The 23,183-nt window shown below is 38.2% G+C and overlaps 1 protein-coding gene across 2 annotated transcripts in view; it reads left to right on the plus strand.

The window, feature by feature from the left end:
* LOC119820498 (probable alcohol sulfotransferase) overlaps positions 1-23,183 on the plus strand; it is a 40,040-nt gene that overhangs the window by 12,332 nt on the left and 4,525 nt on the right. For both annotated transcript variants that reach the window (XR_006020862.1, XM_038338889.1), the window contains exon 4: positions 5,366-5,460. Coding sequence is in view for 1 of the 2 variants with exons in the window: in XM_038338889.1 (XP_038194817.1) it covers positions 5,366-5,460 (95 nt within the window). In the remaining variant the exon portion in view is untranslated. The remainder of the gene's footprint in view (positions 1-5,365; positions 5,461-23,183) is intronic.

Below are 23,183 nucleotides of genomic sequence, written 5' to 3' on the forward strand. Positions count from 1 at the left end.
AGGGAGGCAGTATCCGGGGAGAATAACCCCTGCAGGAAGAGCAGGAAGTGTGTGGAGGGGTTAGAGAACATCGGTGGTCCCTCTCAGGGTGGCTGCCGTGGTTCTGGCACTCACTCACCCCAATGAATGATGGATCTTCTGGTAGACAGTCAGGTCTCCTTGCTGGCCAAGCAGCTCGCTCATTTAGAGCTTTTTTATCTCTCTTTACTGTATATCTCTCTTTTTCTGACCACACGAGTCTTTAATTTACCAAAAAATATTGTTAGCCATGACTTTGGCAACTAGATCCAGCCCATTCCTCAGCCTTCCAGCCTCATGGCAGAGGTACCAGCTATAGCCATGTTTATCATCACAACTCTGCGGTGGTTCAAGTTCCCTGCCAGCAAGCAAGCTGCAACAGTGTTAAACAATAATCAAAAGCTCCATACTCAGGATCGCCTGCTTGAAAGAGTTAGAGTCTGACCTGGCAGGATGGCCCAGATAGCCGGCATTTTAAAACAGCACAGCTTTTTTTTCCTGCTATGACTGAAAACTGAAAAATACACATTTAGCTTTTCATCAACAAACACCATTTAAGTGTTTCGTGGCAGGACCTCTTAAAAGAGCTGCAAGGTTTTACAGCTAAAGCTCAGTCAGGAAACCTCTCTTAGATGAGAGCGCATGCTTATCTCTAGCAAACAGAACAGACACGAGAAATTGCTGCTACCAAGAAGCCATGCTTTATTCTTTCCCAAGCTTTCTCGGGCTCTCTGTGGATTCAATTAACCACGCCTGGGCGCCATTCTGTAGTGTTTGGGAGTGGTGGGCTGCATTCCAGCCTAGCTCCCAGCCGCCTGGCTAGCTTATGCCCCGAAATAACAACACACAAATTGTATTCATTTAAACACTGCTTGGCCCATTAGTTCCAGCCTCTTACTCACATCTTGATTAACCCATATCTAATAATCTCTGTAGCACCACGAAGTGGTGCCTTACTGGGAAGATTCTAGCATACATCCATCTTGGGCTGGAACTTCATCACGTCTGGCTCAGAGAAGAGAGGTATGGCAATCTGTCTGACTTAGGAGAGGTGTGGCATCTGACTGAGCTATCTACCTCACTTCCTTCTTCCTGTTCTATCTACTCCACCCACCTAAGGGCTGGCCAAGGCAGTTTCTTTATTAATGAATGAAATCAACACAAACAGAAGACTCTCCCAAATCACTATTCAACCAAGCTCTCCCAATCCTCCCCTTCACACATTTCCCTCTCATTCTCCCCTTACCCCCATCCCACACCGCCCCCAAGTTCCCAATATTTGCCCGGCAGTCTGGACTACTTCCAATATACAGGAGGATAGCAATCTATTTTGCTTTGAGTACACCTTCTTATTTATCTTCTCAGGAATCACAAATTATAGGCTCCATGTCCTTTATTTATGGCTAGAAACTGATTATGAGTGAGTACATCCCATGTTCATCTTTTTGGGTCTGGGTTACCTCACTAAGCATAGTGTTTTCTATTACAATCCATTTGCATGCAAAATTCAAGATGTCATTGTTTTTTATTGCTGAGTAGTACTCTAATATGTATATATTCTACACTTTCTTCATCCATTCTTCCACTGAAGGGCATCTAGATTGTTTTCAGGTTATGGCTATTACAAATAATGCTGCTATGAACAAAGTTGAACAAATGTTTTTGTAATATGATTGGGAATCTCTTGGGTAAATTCAGAAGAGTGGAATTGCTGGGTCCTGGGGTAGGTTGATCCCAAATTTCCTGAGAAACCACCACAGTGCTTTCCAAAGTGGTTGCACAAGTTTGCATTCCCACCAGCAATGGATGAGTGTACCCCTTACTCCACAACCTCTCCAGCAAAGGCTATCATTGGTGTTTTTGATTTTACCAAATCTGACAGGTGTAAGATGGTATCTCAAAGTTGTTTTGATTTGCATTTCCCTGATAGCTAAGGAGGTTGAGCATGACCTTAAGTGTCTTTTGGCCATTTGAACTTCTTCTGTTGAGAATTCTCTGTTCAGTTCAGCATTCCATTTTTTAATTGGGTTAATTAACATTTTAAAGTTTAGCCTCTTGAGTTCCTTATATATTTTAGAGATCAGATCTTTGTCTGTTGCGGGGTTGGTGAAAATCTTTTCCCAGTCAGTAGGCTGCCTTTTTGTCTTCGTGAGTGTCCTTTGCTTTACAGAAGCTGCTCAGCTACAAGAGGTCTCATTTATTCTGTGTTGCCCTTAGTATCTGTGTTGCTGGGGTTATACATGGGAAACGGTCTCCTGTGTCCATATGTTGTAGAGTACTTCCCACTTTCTCCTCTATCAGGTTCAGTGTGTTCAGATTAATATTGAGGTCTTTAATCCATTTGGACTTGAGTTTTGTGCATGGTGATAGATATGGATCTACTTTCATTCTTCTACAGTTGACATCTACTTATGTCAGCACCATTTGTTGAAGATGCCCTTTCTTCCATTGTGTACTTTTGGCTCCTTTATCAAAAATCAGGTGTTCGTAGCTTTCTGTCTTAAGATCTGGGTCTTCTATTCGATTCCATTGGTCGACTTCTCTGTTTTTATGCCAATATCAAGCAGTTTTCAATACTGTAGCTCTATAATAGAATTTGAAGTCAGGGATGGTAATGCCTCCAGAAGTTCCTTTATTGAATAAGATTGTTTTGGCTATCCTGAATTTCTTGGTTTTGCATATAAAGTTAATTATTGTTCTCTCAAGATCTGTGAAGAAATTTGATGGGACCTTGATGGGGATTGCATTTAATTTATAGATTGCTTTTGGTAGAATTGCCATTTTTACTATTTGGATCCTCCAAATCCAAGAGCAAGGGAGATCCTTCCATTTTCTGGTATCTTCTTCAATTTCTTTCTTCAAAGACTTAAAGTTCTAGTCAAATAGATCTTTTACTTTCTTGGTTAAAATTACCCCAAGATATTTTATGCTATTTGTGGTTATCATGAAAGGTGATGCTTCTCTGATTTCCCTCTCTGCTTCCTTATCCTTTGTGTATAGGAGAACAACTGATTTTTTTGGAGTTGATCTTGTATCCTGCCACATTACTAAAGGAGTTTATCAGCTGTAGGATTTCTTTGGTGGAGTTTTTGGGGCTGCTTATGTACACTATCATATCATCTGCAAATAACAAAAGTTTAACTTCTTCTTTTCCAATTCGAATCCCTTTGATCCACTTATATTTTCTTATTGCTATTGCTAGAACTTCAAGCACTATATTGAAGAGATAAGGAGAGAGTGGACAGCCTTGTTGTGTTTGTGAATTTAGTGGGATGGACTTGAGATTCTCTCTGTTTAATTTAATGTTAGCTGTTGGCTTGCTGTAAATAGCCTTTATTATATTTAGGAATGACCCTTGTATCCCTAATCTCTCCAATACCTTTATTATAAAGGGGTTTTGAATTTTGTCAAATGCTTTTTCAGCATCTAATGAGATGATCATACGTTTTTATTCTTCAGTTTATTTATATGATGGATTACATTGATAGATTTTCATATGTTGAACCAGCCCTGCATCTCTGGGATGAAGCCTACTTGATCATAATGGATAAATTTTCTAATGTTTCCTTGGATTTTGTTTGCCAGTATTTTATTGAGAATATTTGCATTTATGTTCATGAGTAAAATTGGCCTGTAATTCGCTTTCTTGGTTGAGTCTTTGCATTGTTTAGGTATCAGGTTGAGTCACACTTTCCAACACCATATAAGTTACTATTCTTGTCAACTCTGTAATTGAACCTTTTTTGTCCCACTAGAACACTTGACCAGGATGCAGGTACTTACTTGCTTGCTAATTGAGCATTGCTCCCCCATTAACACTCAAACCACGTGAATTATTATTGTTGTTGAACACAGCCATTAGGTCTCACAACTTGACTATATATATAATCAATTAAAGTGTAAGAAAATAATATATCCAAGATGAGTAATATGCTAAAAGCATTCACTCTTGACATTTATGGGATGAATACAGTGAATCAATACTTCAAGTAATCCTTTTCTTAAAAACAGACAGAGACAGCCTTGTTGACATATACTTTGTAATCCCAGCCTCCAAATAAACACATTAAATTCAAAAATGACCTCTAAAGTAGAACAATTGTTAATTATCAGCAACGTATATATCATTGGCTTATTTTTGATGCTCTCACTGACATGCTTTTGGTTTTTTGCATATTTTCAGATATGATCAGTTGTATCTCAAGTTGGCCACTAATTCACAATGTAATGGAAAATGACATTGAACCTCCAGTCTTCTCTTGACTCTAACTCCTCAGTTTTAGTATTTCAAATGTGTGCCACCACTTCTGGCTTGGCTTTTAGCCTTTTTTGATAGTCATAGGTGTTTGTGTCATGATTGTATGGAAACAAATGTGTGACTATGTCTGTTCTTATGCCAAAGCTTGAATGTGGAAGACAAGCAAAAACATTAGGTAATGAACCTTAATTTCTGTTTTGTTCAATAGTTCCTGAGGATTCAAACTCAGGTGCTCATACTTACAAGGCAAATGCATTCCACTGAGCCATCACCTGAGACCAGCTTTCAATCTCTTTAAGTGACTTAATTCTGCTGTTTCTTGTGGAATTCACCTTCTCTCTATAACTTCTCGGTAGATCATTTACCCTCAGTTTTCAATTAAATCTTAGAATCCTTGAATTCATATATTGTATGTTCTTACTCTGACTTAACTCTTACCTTCTTTCCTGATTTGATTCAGTTATTTCTTCAGATAATGGGTAACAGTGCAAGTGTGAAATGGAGGCTGAGACAAGAAGAGAGTGCACTAGACCAGGATCTATTGTGAACACATCACAATAGACATAGGAATGTAAATGAAGTTTGGATGTGAAGGTGGATGTTTAGGCTTGGAAGGTCTCTACTTGTCTGTGTTATGGAGGTTTGGGTGTTGAAGAGAGACTATTGAGTAGTGGTGGTAACTTAGAGGTAGAAGCCAGTAGAAGGTGATCATAATTAGGTAAGAAAGTTCTTCAGACATGATGTAATTAAAATAGTCCAAGCCTGATCATGTCCAGAAACCTCTGGCTTACTGTACTGGTGTGATTGCTTTTCCCCAAGATATGCCTCAGTAATTGATACCCAACAGGAGGTTGTCTCCTCATGGCATCAGTGGTAAAGTTGTGGGGTGATGAGTTTACTAGTGTTTTCAATTTTATCAGCTCATTGTCCGTGTATGTGTCATTCTTTACTATATTTACATTGAATATTGTAAATGCCAGTTTGATTTTTCTTAATAAAGGTATCTACCATTTGCACAAAAGTGAAGAATATCAGGCAGTGCTCACTTTTATTCTTTGTAACTAACACGTTCTTCCACCCTTTACACAGTTATATATGGATCATGGTTTGAGCACACCCGTGCCTGGCTGTCCATGAGAGAAAGGGACAACTTCCTGCTTTTGAGCTATGAAGACATGAAACAGGTAACCAACATTCTTATTTCAACTGCAAACCCTCTCACAAACCCACCCCATGGAGCACCCCACATTCCTCAGTGATGACATGTCAGTGTTAGGCTCATGAACACTCACTAAATGTTAGATTATTGCTTATGTCCTTTATTGACCTGCATCTGACATTTCCTCTCCAGCCTCCTAGTCCATTTTCCATGTCTTCTTTACCCTACTTTACCCTAAGGAAGGGAGAGGTAGCTCACACTTGCACTACAGGCTTTTAATTCTGTCTGGGCAACACATTTGATACATCTGATAATGCAGTGGTCAGTGGTTAGTGGGGATAGTAATGTTATTCTACTGTTGTGCCAAAATGTATGTCATCTACCCTTGACGGCAAGAAGAGAGACAAAGGAGAAAACCATCAGTGAGTTCTGGGAGAATACAAGTGCTGGAGTCACAGGAACAGTACTGAGTGCTACACAAATCTGACTGGGCATCTACAGGGTGCAGCCAGTCAGGAAAGATGGTGTCCTATGCTCTGCAGTACAGGGGCTTCTTCATGATGGACTAGATTACACTACAGACTTCAAAAGTCTTAGTAGAGAATATTTAAAATGTTTTACCATTAAGTAATGCCACATATTTAAATAGATTGATAGACTATACATTTATCTGATCATTGAAGGTTTCATTTCATTAAAAATCCCAATTGATGGTATAAGTATTTTTAAGTACTTTGGGTGTGTCTCAAATATCTCTTATTTTAAAAATTTAAAAAATTCCTTGGCAGTGTGTCACTTGACTGAAAACCCAGCTCTGAGATGAAGAGTCTGTTTCAGGAATTCTAGATCATCTTTGCTTGTATGGTTGGTTTGAGGTCAGTGTTGACTACAAGAGACATTGTTTCAAAAGACCATTAAGAAACAATACTTTTAAGCTGGATGGTGGTGGTGACGCCTTTAATCCCAGCACCCAGGAGGCAGAGGCAGGTGGGTCTCTGAGTTCGAGGCCAGCCTGGTCTACAGCTAGTTCAAGGACAGGCACCAAAGCTACAGAGAAACCCTGTCTTGAAAAATACCAAAAAAAGAAACAATATTTTTGTGTATTTTACGTTCATTTTGTTAAAAATACTCCCTCTTGATCATGGAAGTTACAAAATAATCCCACACTAGTTCAGGATTATGTATAGTAAAGGGTTATTTATTTAGGGGTAGACTCACAGATCTCAGTCCTAGATCACAGTCCTCTGCACAAACGGGAAACATAAACTGAAGCTAGCAGCCAGAAATGAGAGTCCAAAGAGAAAGAACCATTGCACTCTTTACAGCTGCATTTATAGTATAAGAGACCACACCCAAGTGAGCTGGTATCTTAAAGGCTATTGAATGAAGGAGCTCCCATAGTACCTCCCCCTTTTGTTTAAATAAGAGTTCCAAACCCAATACAAAACTATGTACACTAGGAACAGATATCAATTATAAAGTTAGAATTATAACCAGCATAAGCAATATTAAGCAAGGAATATATCCTAAAGTTCTAATAAACATTCTATCCTAAGGAGTCTAATATTGTAGTAGAAATAGCTTGACTAGTTCATAAGAGAATGGTAATGATGACTATCTAGTCTTCAACCCCATTGAAGACAAGGGAAGGGAGATATTACCTGAGTAGGCAGGAAGTACAATGAAGCAGCTTCCAAAATGTACAGTAGATGATTGAGACAACTGGCTGCCTAGGCAATCACTCAAAGTCTCATTTGCAATGTTGAAGCAGTCAACTTTGGCTAAGGCCTAGAGTAACTGACAGACCATTTTCAGAAGCAGGAAAGTTTTCAGAACTGTCTTACCCTGTCTTGGGAAGGTTTGGCAGCCTTTTTTTTTCTTGTATCCTGCTGGGTCAAGTCTGGACATTGAGCACTTTGTCAGTGATCAAGGCATGGGCAAAAAGCCAGTTGTGCCGAGAAGAAAAACTCCAAGTGGAGTGTCTTTGGTGCTCAATACTTTCTCAGGAATAGATCAATGCTGCAAAGAGCAATCATGTCTCACATCGACAGAATCCTAAATTATTTAAATTCCATGTTATACAGATCTTTGAAGTGGTTAAAGATTACCTATCTATGTGGATAGATAAAATCTATCTCTATGTATCTAAAGAACCTGATTAGTTTAACTATATACAGACAAACATGGATGACTATTGACCTATAATACTTAATACCAGCATAACTTAAAGACTAAGACTTCATATTGGAATATTAAAGTCTTTAAATGACTGTGCAACAAATGAGTACAATGACCTCAAAATTTCAACAATGTATAAATATCTTGATCACAGGTAGAAAATGTAATGCAATATGATAAATATATTCTAAAATTGTATCAATATACAAAATGTCTTAAACAGAGGTAGAAGCATGCATGTATACAATCTGACAAAATAACTTTGCATAGGTATACAAACATACAGATAAATATAGAGTTAATCAGAAATCAGAGCATATTCAATATAACAAATAGAATTTGAACTTATATCTATATACAAAAATTTATACCAATATAAATTGTTGGTAAATAATAGCTCACAAGTGTTCACTTTATTACTCACTATCATTATTATTAGTGTAAGTTCACAGTAATCTACCTATCATCCCATTCAGTTTTCCCTCTTTAGTTTTTCTGGTTTTTTTTTTAGATTTCTGGGGCTACATAATTTCTACCCTCACTCCCAACCCTATATTAATAATAATCTTCCCCAAAATGTTGTCCCTAACCCTAAGGACAAACTTTGTTGGGGAAAGGGGATGTCATCTAGAATTGCGTTGAGCTGTCATGGGGGCAATGTTCTTTCTATGAGATTCTGTAAAAGCAAAATGACAGTTAACTTTAAAATTACTGTTTTGTATAATGGCATAAGGTCTCTGAGTATTCGATAGAGTTTTTTTTTTAAGTTCTTATTTGGAGTTCTGACCAAAGCATTGTAAGAATGCTCACCATTTCTTCAGCTGGTCCCCCAAAACTGGTCTCATAGTAGTGCTATCAGCATCATGATGTCTTAATTAATCAGGTGGAGTCATTATTGTAGGCACCATCTTCTACATGGGAGTTTCAAAAATTACTACAAGAAAATCTAGTGTTTATTGTTGAAAACTTAAAAATTATTCATATAGACATATATTCCATGAAAGATACAATATACACAAAATGAGCATGAAGAAAAGTAAAATATTTCCTTCGAATCTATCTTCTTTCTATCCCATACCAGATGCCTCCTGACATGAGACAAAAATTCTGAATTTTTCTTTTAACAACATGCTTGGAATTAGAGAAGGATAGTCATTGTCCAACTACAAAGCCAGCTCTTATTTTTTTATTTTTATTAAAAATTTCCACCTCATCCACTCCTCCCATTTCTCTTCCCCTCCCTCCACTCCTCCTCCCTGTCCCTCTCCAGTCCAAAGAGCAGTCAGGGTTCCCTGCCCTGTTGGAAGTCCAAGATCCTCCCCCCTCCATCCTGGTCTAGGAAGGGGAGCATCCAAATAGACTAGGCTCCCACAAAACCAGTACATGCAGTAGAATCAAAACCCACTGCCATTGTCCTTGGCTTCTCAGTCAGTGCTCCTTGTCAGTTACATTCAGAGAGTCCAGTTTGATCACATGCTCCATCAGTCCCAGTCCAGCTGGCCTTGGTGAGCAACCATTAGATCAGCCCCACCGTCTCAGTGGGTGGGCACACCCCTCGAGGTCCTGACTTCCTTGCTCATATTCTCCCTCATTCTGCTGCTCATTTGGACCTTGGGAGCTCAGTCTAGTGCTCCAATGTGGGTCTCTGTCTCTATCTCCATCCATCACCAGATGAAGGTTCTAAGGTGATATGCAAAATATTCATCACTGTGGCTATAGGATAGGCTCAGTTCAGGCACCCTCTACTCAGCTGCCCAAAGAACAAGCTGGGGACATCTCCTTGGATACCTGGGAACCCCTCTAAAGTCAAGTATCTTGCCAACCCTAAAATACCCCCCTTAATTAAGATATATATTCCCTGCTCCCATATCCACCCTTCCTCCATCCCAATCATCCCATTCCCCTAAGCTCTCCCCATCCTCCCCTTCTCCCTTCTCTCTCCCCATCTCCTCTTCCCACACTCCACCCCAAATCCTGTCTACTTACAATATCCAGGAGAATAAATATATGTTTTTCTTAAGGTTCACCTTATTATTTAGGTTCTCTCTGATCATGAACTATAGGCTCAATGTCCTTTTTTATGGCTAGAATCCACTAATGAGTGAGTACATACCATATTCATCTTTATGGGTCAGGGTAATTTCACTCAGGAAAGTGTTTTCTATTTCCATCCATTTGCATACAAAATTTAAGATGTCATTTTTTTACCACTGAGTAGAACTCTAATGTGTATATGTGCCATACCTTCTTTAGCCATTCTTCCATTGAGGGGCACCTAGGTTGTTCCCAGGTTCTCACTATTACAAATAGTGCTGCTATGAACATAGTTGAACAAATAGTTGAACAAATGCTTTTAGTATTTTAGTATGATTAGGCATCTCTTGGGTATATTCCCATAGTGGAATTTCTGGATGCTGAGATACGTTGACTCCCAGTTTCCAGAGAAAGTCCCACACTGATTTCCAAAGTGGTTGCACAAGTTTGCATTCCCACCAGCAATGAATGAGTGTTCTCCTTACTCTACATCCTCACTATCATTGGTGTTTTTGATTTTAGCCATTCTAACAGGTGTAAGATGGTATCTCAAAGTTATTTTGATTTGCATTTTCCTCATTGCTAAAAAAGTTGAACATGACCTTAAATATATTTTGGCCATTTGCTTTTCTTCTGTTGAGAATTCTCTGTTCAGTTTAGTACCCCATTTTTTAATTGGGTTAAATAGAATTTTAAAGTCTACTTTTTTGAGTTCTTTATATATTTTGGAGATCAGACTTTGATGCATGGTTGGTGAAGATATCTTATTCAGTAGGTTGCCTTTTCTGTCTTAATGACAGTGTCCTTGGCTTTCCAGAGGTTCTCGGTTTTAGGAGGTCCTATTTATTCAATGTTGCTCTTATTGTCTGTGCTATTGGGGTTATATGTAGGAAAAGGTATCCTGTGCACATGTGTTGCAGTCTACTTCCCACTTTCTCTTCTATCAGGTTCAGTGTGGTCAGATTAATATTGAGGTCTTTAATCCATTTGGACTTGAGTTTTGTGCATGGTGATAGATATGGATCTATTTACATTCTTCCACAGGTTGACATCCAGTTATGCCAGCACCATTTGTTGAAGATGCTTTCTTTTTTCCATTGTATACTTTTAGCTCCTTTGTTGAAAGTCGGGTGTTCATAGGTTTGTGAATTAATATCCAGATCTTTGATTCAATTCCATTGGTCAAGTTCTGGTTTTATGCCAATACCAATCTGTTTCCATTACTGTAGCTCTGTAATAGAGTTTGAAGTCAGGGATGGTAATGCCTGCATCAGTTCCTTTATTGTATAGGATGTTTTGTGGTTATCCTGGTTTTTTTGTGTTTCCATATAAAGTTGATTATTGTTCTCTCAAGGTCTGTGAAGAATTTTGTTGGGATTTTCATGGGGATAGCATTGAATTTATAGATTTCCTTTGGTAGAATTGCCATTTTTACTATGTTGATCCTACCCATCCAAAATCATGGAAGATCCTTACATTTTCTGGTATTCTCTTCAGTTTCTTTCTTCAAAGCCTTGAAGTTCTTGTCAAATAGATTTTTTAATTCGTTGGTTAGAGTTCCCCCAAGATACTTTATATTATTTGTGGCTATCATGAAAGGTGAAGTTTCTCTGATTTCCCTCTATGCTTCTCTATCCTTTGTGTATAGGAGGGCTACTGAATTTTTGGAGTTGATCTTGTATCCTGCTATATCACTGAAGGTGTTTATCAGCTGTAGGAGTTCTTTAGTAGAGTTTTGGGGGTCACTAATGTACACTATCATATCATCTGCAAATAACGAAAGTTTAACTTCTTCCTTTCCAATTCGAATCCCTTTGATCCCCTATGTTGTCATATTGTTATTGCCAGAACTTCAAGCACTATATTGAAGATGTATGAAGAGAGTGGACAGCCTTGTCGTGTTCCTAATTTTAGTGGAATGGCTTTGAGTTTCTCTCCATTTAATTTGATGTTAGCTGTTGGCTTGCTGTATATTGCTTTTATTATATTTAGATATGATCACTGTACCCATAATCTCCCAAGACCTTTATCATAAAGGGGTGTTGAATTTTGCCAAGTGATTTTTCAGCATCTAATGAAATGATCATATAGTTTATATCTTTCAGTTTATTTATATGATGGATTACATTGATAGATTATCATATGTTGAACCAGCCCTGCATCTCTGGGATGAAACCCACTTGATCATAATGAATAATTTTTTTGATTTGTTCTCGGATTCTGTTTGCCAGTATTTTATTGAGAATTTTTGCATCGATGTTCATGAATGAGATTGGTCTGTAATTCTCTTTCTTGGTTGAGTCTTTGTGTGGTTTTGGTATCAGGGTAACTATAGCTTCATAAAAAAAGTTTGGCAATGACTCTTCTGTTTCTATTTTGTGAAACACATTAAGGAATATAGGTATTAGCTCTTGGAAGTCTTGGTAGAATTCTACATTGAAACTATCGGGTCCTGGGCCTTTTTGGTAGGGAGGTTTTTGATGACAGCTTCTAATTCACTGTGACTTATAGGTCTATTTAAATTGTTCTCCTGGGCTTGATTTAATTTTGGTATATGGTACTAAAAAATGTCTATTTCTTTCATATTTTCCAATTTTGTGGCATGTTGGCTTTTGTAGTAAGATCTAATGATTCTCAGAATTTCCTCTGTGTCTGTGGTTATGTCCCCCTTTTCATGTTTTTTATTTTTTTTTCTTCTCATTTTTTTTTATTAAAGATTTCCATCTCCTCCCCCTTCCCTCCCCTCCCTTCCACCTATACCCCCACTCCACAACTCTCCAAGACAAAGAGCCATCAGGGTTCCCTTCACTATGTTAAGTCCAAGGTCCTCACAGCTCCCCCTAAGTCCAGGAAGGTGAGCAACCAAACTGACAAGGTTCACAGTGAGCCCGTCCATGCTGTAGAGTTCATGTTCATTGCCGTTGTCCTTGGTTTCTCAGTCCTCCTCCACCGTCAGCCACATTCAGAGAGTCCGGTTTGGTCCCCTGTTCCATCAGTCCCATTCCAACTGGACTTGGTGGTCTCCCGTTAGATCTGTCCCACCGTCTCAATGGGTAAATGCACTCCTCACGGTCCTGACTTCCTTGCTCATGATCTCCCTCCTTTTGCTCCTCATCGGGACCTTGGGATCTCAGTCCGGTGCTCCTATGTGGGGCTCTGTAATTTTCTCCATCCAATGCCAGGTGAAGGTTCTATGGTGATATGCAAGATATTCATGAGTATGGCAATAGGATCTGGACATTTCTGGCACCCTCTCCTCAGCTGCCCAAGGACCTAGCTGGGGGCGTCTTCCTGGACACCTGGGAACCCCTCTAGAGTCAAGTCTCTGCCAACCCTAGAATGGCTCCCTGAATTAAGATATATAATTCCTTGTTCCCGTATCCACTTTTCCTATATCCCAACCATCCTATTCCCCCAAGCTCTTCCCATCCTCCACTTCACACTTTTCTCTCCCCATCTCCCCTCCCCATCCCACCCGACCCCCATGTTCCCATTATTTGTCCAGCAATCTTGTCTACTTCCAGTATCCAGGAGGATAACTATATGTTTTTCTTCGGGTTCACCTTCTTATATAGCTTCTCTAGGATTATTTACGAATTATAGGCTCGATGTCCTTTATTTATGGCTAGAACCCAATTATGAGTGAGTACATCCCATGTTCATCTTGTTGGGCCTGGGTTACCTCACTCAGGATGGTGTTTTCTATTTCCATCCATTTGCATGCAAAATTCAAGATGTCATTTTTTTTTTACCGCCGAGTAGTACTCTAATATGTATATATTCCACACTTTCTTCATCCATTCTTCCACTGAAAGGCATCTAGGTTGTTTCCAGGTTCTGGCTATTACAAATAATGCTGCTATAAACAAAGTTGAACAAATGCTTTTGTAATATGATTGGGCATCTCTTGGGTAAATTCCCAAGAGTGGGATTGCTGGGTCCTGGGGTAGGTTGATCCCAAATTTCCTGAGAAACCTCCACACTGCTTTCAAAAGTGGTTGCACAAGTTTGCATTCCCACCAGCAATGGATGAGTGTACCCCTTACTCCACATCCTCTCCAGCAAAGGCTATCATTGGTGTTTTTGATTTTAGCCATTCTGACAGGTGTAAGATGGTATCTCAACGTTGTTTTGATTTGCATTTCCCTGATAGCTAAGGAGGTTGAGCATGACCTTAAGTGTCTTTTGGCCATTTGAACTTCTTCTGTTGAGAATTCTCTGTTCAGTTCAGTGCCCCATTTTTTAATTGGGTTAATTAGCATTTTAAAGTCTAGTCTCTTGAGTTCCTTATATATTTTGGAGATCAGATCTTTGTCTGTTGTGGGGTTGGTGAAGATCTTTTCCCAGTCAGTAGGCTGCCTTTTTGTCTTAGTGACAGTGTCCTTTGCTTTACAGAAGCTACTCAGCTTCAGGAGGTCCCATTTATTCAATGATGCCCTTAATGTCTGTGCTTCTGGGGCTATACATAGGAAGCAGTCTCCTGTGCCCACATGTTGTAGAGTACTTCCAACTTTCTCCTCTAACAGTTTCAGTGTGTTCAGATTGATATTGAGGTCTTTAATCCATTTGGACTTGAGTTTTGTGCATGGTGATAGACACGGATCTACTTTCATTCTTCTACAGGTTGACATCCAGTTATGCCAGCACCATTTGTTGAAGATGCTTTCTTTCTTCCATTGTGTGCTTTTAGCTCCTTTATCAAATATCAGGTGTTCATAGGTTTGTGGGTTAAGATCCGGGTCTTCTATTCGATTCCATTGGTCGACTTCTCTATTTTTATGCCAATACCAAGCTGTTTTCAATACTGTAGCTCTGTAATAGAGTTTGAAGTCATGGATGGTAATGCCTCCAGAAGTTCCTTTATTGTATAAGATTGTTTTGGCTATCCTGGGTTTCTTGTTCTTCCATATAAAGTTGATTATTGTCCTCTCAAGATCTGTGAAGAATTTTGATGGGATCTTTAAGGGGATTGCATTAAATCTATAGATTGCCTTTGGTAGTATTGCCATTTTTACAATTTTGACCCTCCCAGTCCAAGAGCAAGGGAGATCCTTCCATTTTCTGGTATCCTCTTCAATTTCTTTCTTCAAAGACTTAAAGTTCTTATCAAATAGGTCTTTCACTTCTTTGGTTAGAGTTACCCCAAGATATTTTATGCTATTTGTGGCTATCGTGAAAGGTGATGCTTCTCTGATTTCTTTCTCTGCTTCCTTATCCTTTGTATATAGGAGGGCAACTGATTTTTTTGGAGTTGATCTTGTATCCTGCCATGATACTAAAGGAGTTTATTAGCTGTAGGAGTTCTTTGGTGGAGTTTTTTGGGTCGCTTATGTACACTATCATATCATCTGCAAATAACAAAAGTTTAACTTCTTCCTTTCCAATTTGAATCCCCTTGATCCCCTTGTTTGGTCTTATTGCTATTGCTAGAACTTCAAGCACTATATTGAAGAGATAAGGAGAGAGTGGACAGCCTTGTCGCATTCCTGAATTTAGTGGGATGGCCTTGAGTTTCTCTCCATTTAATTTGATGTTAGCTGTCGGCTTGCTGTAAATAGCCTTTATTATATTTAGGAATGACCCCTGTATCCCTAATCTCTCCAAGACCTTTGTCCTAAAGGGGTGCTGAATTTTGTCAAATGCTTTTTCTGCATCTAATGAGATGATCATATGGTTTTTATCCTTCAGTTTATTTATATGATGGATTACATTGATAGATTTTCATATGTTGAACCAGCCCTGCATCTCTGGGATGAAGCCTACTTGATCATAGTGGATATTTTTTCTAATGTGTTCTTGGATTCTGTTTGCCAGTATTTTATTGAGAATTTTTGCATCGATGTTCATGAGTGAGATTGGCCTGTAATTCTCTTTCTTAGTTAAGTCTTTGTGTGGTTTAGGTATCAGGGTAATTGTAGCTTCCTAAAAGTAATTTGGCAATGACTCTTCTGTTTCTATATTATGAAATACTTTAAGGAGTATAGGTATTAGGTCTTCTTGGAAGTTCTGGTAGAATTCTGCATTGAAACCATCAGGTCCTGGGCTCTTTTTGGTAGGGAGGTTTCTGATAACAGTTTCCAATTCTTTGTGACTACCAGTACTATTTAGAGCATTTACCTGGTCCTGGTTTAACTTTGGTATATGGTACTTATCTAAAAAAGTGTCCATTTCTTTTACATTTCCCAATTTTGTGGCATACAGGCTTTTGTAGTAAGATCTAATGATTCTCTGAATTTCCTCTGTGTCTGTGGTTATGTCCCCTTTTTCAGTTCTGATCTTATTAATTTGTGTGTTCTCTCTCTGCCGTTTGATTAGTTTGGCTAGGGGTTTGTCAATCTTGTTGATTTTCTCAAAGAACCAGTTTTTGTTTCATTGATTCTTTGGATTGTTTTCTGTGTTTCTATTTTGTTGATTTCTGCCCTCAGTTTGATTATTTTCAGTCTTCTACTCGTCCTTGGTGAGTCTACTTCTTTTTTTCTAGAGCTTTCAGCTGTGCTTTTACGTCTCCAATGTGAGCTTTCTCCATTTTTTTAATGTGGGCACTTAGAGCTATGAACTTTCCTCTTAGCACTGCTTTCATAGTGTCCCATAGATTTGGATATGTTGTGTCTTTATTTTTGTTGAATTCAAGGAAGACTTTAATTTCTTTTCTTTATTTTTTTCCCTGACTCAAGGGTGGTTCAGTAGTTGACTGTTCAGTTACCATGAGTTTGTAGGCTTTCTGGGGATAGAATTGCTGTTAAATTTAACTTTATTCCATGGTGATCCAATAGTACACAGGTGGTTACTACAGTTTCTTTGTATTTATCAATGTTTGCTTTCTTACTGAGTATGTGATCAGTGTTTGAGATGGTTCCATGAGTTGCTGAGAAGAAGGTATATTGTTTCCTATTTGGGTGGAATGTTCTATAGATGTCTGTTAAGTCCATTTGATTCATTACCTCCATTAGTTCTCTTATTTCTCTGTTAGGTTTTTGTCTGATTGACCTGTCCATTGGTGAGAGAGGAGTGTTGAAGTCTCCTACTACTAGTGTGTGGGGTTTGATGTGTGATTTGAGTTATAGTAATGTTTCTTTTACACAAGTGGGTGCTTTCATATTAGGGGCATAGATATTCAGTATTGAGACTTCCTCCTGATGAATTGTTTCTGTTATGAGTATAAAGTGTCCTCCATCTTTTCTGATTGATTTTTAGTTTGAAATCAATTTTGTTAGATATTAGTATAGCCATACCCATTTGTTTCTTAAGTCCATTTGAATGGAACATTTTTCCCAACCCTTTACTCTGAGTAGCTGTCTGTCTTTGTGGTTGAGGTGTATTTCTTGTAAACAGCAGAATGTTGGATCCTGTTTTTGTAACCATTCTCTTCAGCTGTGCCTTTTTGTAGGTGAATTGAGTCCATTGATAGTAAGTGATATTAATGACCAGTGGTTGTGAACTCTGCTTATTTTTTTTGGTTATTTATCATTTTTTGGTGGTAGTGTTTGTTTGTTTCCTTTCTTTGAGTTGTGCTGATGGAGGGTTGTCAAATGTCTGTGTTATTATGGGTGTTGTTGTCTTCCTTGGTTTGTGGTTTTTTTTCTAGTACTTTCTGTAAGGCTCGGTTTGTGGCTATGTATTATTTAAATCTGTTTTTTGTCCTGTAATGTCTTGTTTTCTCCATTGATGGTGAATGTAAGCTTTGCTGGGTATAGTAGTCTGGGCTTGTATCTATGGTCTCTTTGTGTCTGCAGCACATCTATTGAAGACATTCTGGCTTTCATGGTTTCCATTGAGAAGTTAGGTGTAATTCTGATAGGTTTCCCTTTATATGTTACTTGACATTTTCCTTTGCAGCTCTTAATATTCCTTCTTTCTTCTGTATGTTTTGTATTTTGATTATTATATGGTGTGGGAATGGTTTTTTTTTTTCTTTTGATCCAGTCTATTTGGTGTTCTGTATGCTTCTTGTACCTTCATAGGAATATCCTTCTTTAGGTTGGGAAAGTTTTCTACTATAATTTTGTTGAATATATTTTTTAGGCCATTGAGCTGTAATTCATCTCCTTCTTCTACCCCTATTATTCTCAGGTTTGGTCTTTTCATGGTATCCCAGATTTCCTGGATGTTTTGTGTTAAAAATTTGTTGGATTTGCTATTTTCTTTGATCAATGAGTTTATTTCCTCTATATCTTCAGCGTCTAAATTATTTTTTCTATCTCTTGTATTGTTCTACTTGGTTGTCTCTGTTGTTCCTGTTTGTTCACCCAGATTTTCCATTTCCTGCCATCTCTCAGTTTGTGTTTTCTTCATTGCCTCCATTTCATTTTTCAAGTCTTGAACTGTTTCCATTATCTGTTTGTATGCCTTTTCTTGGTTTTCTTGGGTATCTTTGAGGCATTTATTTATTTCTTCTACCTTTTTGTTTGTCTTCTTCATTTCTTTAAAGGAGATTTTTACATCCTGTTTAAGGTCCTCTATAATTTTCATAATGTTATATTTAAAGTAGATTTCTTCTACTTCTTCTGGAATAAGGTGATCAAGTCTTCTTGTTGCATCATCCCTGGATTCTGGTGTTGTCATGTTGCCTTTCAGGATGTTGGAGGAATTTTTGCATTGGTGCCTGCCCTTCTCTTCCTTCAAATGCAGCCAGGAGAGTATTGGCATCTTGGTCTAATCTTTGCTGTGACTGACTGTGTGCTTGGGAAATTTTCTTGGTCTGGCCTCTCTTAGGGGCCCTCGGCATTGGAGCCGATCATGCTGGTGGATCTAAGGACCCTGCAGATGGAAAGGAGTACCCTCTGACTGGATCTCCTCAGTGCAGAAGCAGGATCTGTTCATAGGCCAAGGACCTTCCAGACAACAGGCTTGGGGGAGGCAGGGTCCTGTGGAACAAAGAAGCTCCTGCAGCAGGAGCTGGAGGGGCCCTGTGCTTTGTTCTTGGACTGTCCACCCTGGAATGGCACACACTCACCCATCTGAATGGATCTGCTCAGCACAGGAACAGGGAGTCTTGTTAGTCTATGGATCCCATAGACAAAAGGCAGTAGTTCTCTTTATAAGGTTAATTCTATCACTTTTGGGATAATTACTGTTAATTTCTCCCCAAAATTAATATAAGCTCTTTGCCACGGTTCATTGTTTTCCCATTTTTTTTTAATTTCTACAATAGGAAAAGACAGTATAATCTCTGTTGGTCAACTAATCCTGAACATGAAGACTGTCCTGAAGTGGTTAATAAATACAATGCCATTACTTTAAATAAAATCAATTTTTTCCTCTCCCAGCTGCTATAAATGACAGTTAAGCTGTTAACCTTTACCCTAGTCTTAGATTTTTCATTCATTCATTCATTCATTTGTTCATATTTTTAAAATATAACAAAATAAAACCCAAAATAATGAAATAATATTGTTACCTCACAGTTGGACAAGACAAACCAACAGAAAGAAAACAACACAAGAAAAGGCACAAGCAGAAGCCCAGATGTTCATACATTCAGGAAGCTCATAAAACCACTAAACTGGAAGTCCCAATATATAATCAGAGGATAGGTGCAGACTAGTATGGCAAGATTCATGCTTCTTCAGTAATGGGTTCATATGAGCTTTTCTTGTGTTGATGTGGAGAGATTTGTTTTCTTGGTGTCCTCCCTCTTCTATTGTTTTTTCTTCTTGTTGTTCTTGTTCTTGTTCTTCTTGTCTTTCTTGTTCTTCTTCTTCTTCTTCTTCTTGTACTTCTTGTTCTTCTTGTCTTGTTCTTGTATTGTTCTTGTCTTTCTTCTTCTTCTTCTTCTTCTTCTTCTTCTTCTTCTTCTTCTTCTTCTTCTTCTTCTTCATCTGAGTTCTCTGAGATCTTAAGGGAGGTATTTGGTAGAGACATCTCATGTAAAGATGATTGTTCAAAAGTATCTCACTCTGTGTATTATCTGTTTGTAGATCTCTATATTTATTCTTAACTGTTTCAGGATACAACTACTCTGATACTGTCTGAACAAGGCACTAATTTGAACATTGCAGAATACCATTAGAAATCATTTTGTCACTAACACTTTTAAACTAGTATTATTTTGTTTTACCCTTGGTCCCCTAGCTATCTATTCTCTGGTCACCAAAGCAGCATGAGGTATGGGTTCCAGCTCAGGAAATGGGCCTTACATAAGACAAGTTATTTGTTGGTTACTTGCATCAGCTTTGTGCCCTAATATATCTTGCAGGTAGGACACCATGGTAGATCAAAGGATTGGTGACTGACTTCATATGTACATTTCTCTTTGGATAATGTGCAGAGTACCTTCCTGTTACAAATATGCTGTCAAGTAGGGGTGGAACTCACTGCATAGTCTCCAACCCAGCATCTCAATATTCAATGAGTCATGACGGTGTTGTCTTGAGCAATAGGGACTTACTGTCAGTTCGTGGAATACAACCTTGTTTAGGGGTTCTCCCACGAGATCTCTTTGTCCAACTACTCAATTACATGTAACGCTATCTCAGTACTAGATGCTTCTTTGGTGACAAGACATGGCCATTTGCAACATTATATTCCCTTTTTGTTATGTTATATTATTTGGATTTCCTTTAGATAGAAAGATGGATAGATAGATAGATAGATAGATAGATAGATAGATAGATAGATAGATAGATAGACAGACAGGTAGGTAGGTAGAGTTACTACTATATTAGGTTGCATATGTTCTCTCAAATATCCCTTAATTTTAGCTGTCTCTCACCACATTTATTCCCTCAAGCCTCTCTATTTTTCACTTCTCACTTGTTCCTCCCATTGTAGCCCTAACCCATTTATCTATTCATAATTTGTATTCTGTGTTTAGATTTTTTATAGTTATTATATTCTACGGTACTTTATTTCAAAATTCAATCTATTTGGTGTTCTGTACAATTCTTTTACTTTGATAGAAATCTCCTTTATGTTACAGAAGCTTTCTTCTGAGTTTATTGAAAATATTTTCTGTGCCATTAACCTTGTTTTTTTTTCTTTTTCTTCCTTTATTCCTATCATTAAACTTGATATTTTCATAGTATCCCAGGTATCCTGATTGTTTTGTGACAGGACCTTTTAGGTTTAGCATTTTCTTTGACAAATGTGTCCATTTTTCATCTATGTTGGCTTTAATGCTTAAGAGTCTCACATCCGTCTCATGTATTCTGTTCATGAAGCTTACCTCTGAGGATCCTGTTCAAGTTCCTAAATTTTTCTTTTTCAGATTTCCTTCACTTTCAGTTTTCTTGATTAATTCTATTTCCACCTTCAAGTCTTGAATAGTTTTATTCATTTCTTTCCAATATTTGTGTTTTGAAAGATTTCTTTATGGAATTTATTCATTTCTTGTTTTAAGGTCCTTTTCTTGCTCTATAGCTATTTTGAAATCATCAGGGACTGCTGGAGTAGTGTTGCTGGCCTCCAGTGAAGACATGCTATCCGGGATGATATTGATTATAATTTTAAGCTGTAATCTACACTTCTGAGATTACGGAAATTGTAATTCTAAGTGCTGAGATTTGGTCTTTTCTGTGTTGCATTGGTGCTTTTTTCGTTATTCTTTTAACCTGTTTGATACTTAGACAGTGTGGTGGCTCTGTGTTGCATGAGATCCTGATCAGTGTGACCACTGGAAATTCCAGGTAAAATGTGATTCTGGATATAGGAAGCTGACACATATAATTGGGAATGGGCTAAGAGGAGCAGAAGAAAATCCACAGGACGGAAGCAAGCAGTTTTCCACAGAATCTACTCATTCACCTGGGAATGAGGCCACTGAGGATAATTCACAGCAGAAATTTTGATAAAAATCTATGAATGAGACTGAGGCTTGGAATTGGAGAATGGAGGAAGTAAAGAAGAGCTGAAGTTATCCCACTTGCTTTCCTGTTAGGGTGGCATATGGGTTCTTAGAGAGTGTCTTCTGAATTTTGAGGCTCTTTTAAAGCAATGAGTAGGGAGAAGGAACTTTGGAGTTTCAGATCTGTTTATCCACTTGCAACAGTAGCATTTGTGGTAGGGACATTGAATCAGGTGTTCTACACAGAGCGAGGAATGAGACTAGGAGACTGGACTTGGAGTAACAAATGTGGAGGTGAAGATCTGCATTTAGCCACACTGCTTCCCTGACCATCTTGGCCTGGGAGTACCCAGGGAGTGCTTGGTGGAGGTAAAGTGTAGAACAATGAAATGAGTTGGGATAGGGATGTTAGGAGTGGTCTATGAGATCTACTAGAGATGTGGGTAAATAATACAGATGTTCTGATACATAGTTGGAGTAACATTGGGACATTGGTCTCAAAGTAATGAGGAATATGTGATGATCTGTAATTAACTTACCTCTTCCCTAGCCAGAGTCATCTGTGAGTTCCCAAGACAGGCCTTTTGGATTAGTGTGTTGGGATAGTACATTGAGCTGGAGCAGTGAAGTTAGAAGAACATCTGTGAGATCTTCTCTAGATAGGGGAAGTAGCCACAGATTTTTTTGTGGCAAAAGTGAGGATGAGACTGGGGGATTGGATCTAGAGGAGCACAGGGAAATGTAAAATCTTCAGCCAGCCTACCTGCATCCCTGACAAAAGTGAGAAAAAGCAATTTTTAATGAAAAATATAAAGGAGCAACAAAAACAGGGAAATTGGATCATAGAAAAACAACTTGGTTCCTTAATGTTTTCTTCCAGGAAAAGAACATTTCCATTTATGTAGCAACACTAAAGACTCCTTGCCCTTTAAAAATCTTTTACTTTCCCATTTATTATTTATTTTAAATAAATTAAATGAATTAATTAAATTAAATTCATTATTATCCAGGTGTATTTGCTGCATGTTAGTGAAGTTTTGCATAAGACTTCTGTTCAAAAAATTCAACATATTATTTTCTGTTATTGCCCTGACTATTTACCTTCCCATAAAACATTATGAATCTGTGAAAATACGTAATAAAAGTTTGGCACCAATAATACCTTTAGAGTTCCAAGAAAGGACTAGAATTCAATGCATTCTTTACTATTCCAATGTTCTGCCTTTTATTACTGTCTTCTTTGATTAACAATTGGGACAGTGCTCACTTGTGAGTTCAGCATATGGGTATCTGAAGCAAGATTATGAATGTGATGGCTATCTGAGGTATAGCATGATAACCTAACTCAAAACAGAATAAAGGCTCCCTGAAATACCCCCAAGTAATGAATATTGACATCATTCTTATGAAAGTGCTACAAAACTATATTATTCCAGTTACCCATAAGAAACAGTATTACATGGTGTAAACATTAACTTCTCTCAAAATCTTTGTGCACACTGCCTTCATTCCCATTTATCACTATCTGGAAGTATCTCTTTAAGTCTCTTTAAATGCTCAGGCATGTGGGGTATGGTGGTGCACACCTTAAATGCCAGCACTTATGAGGATAATTCAGGTGGTGGATCCCTTACCTATCTGAACTTGAGGGCAGTCCAGTCTACATATCAAGTTCCATCCCACCAAACAAGGCTGAATAATGAGACCCTGTTTAAAGAATAAAATATCCTCCGGGCGGTGGTGGCGCACGCCTT

Source organism: Arvicola amphibius, chromosome 8 (assembly GCF_903992535.2).
Source record: "Arvicola amphibius chromosome 8, mArvAmp1.2, whole genome shotgun sequence".
NCBI lineage: Eukaryota > Metazoa > Chordata > Mammalia > Rodentia > Cricetidae > Arvicola > Arvicola amphibius.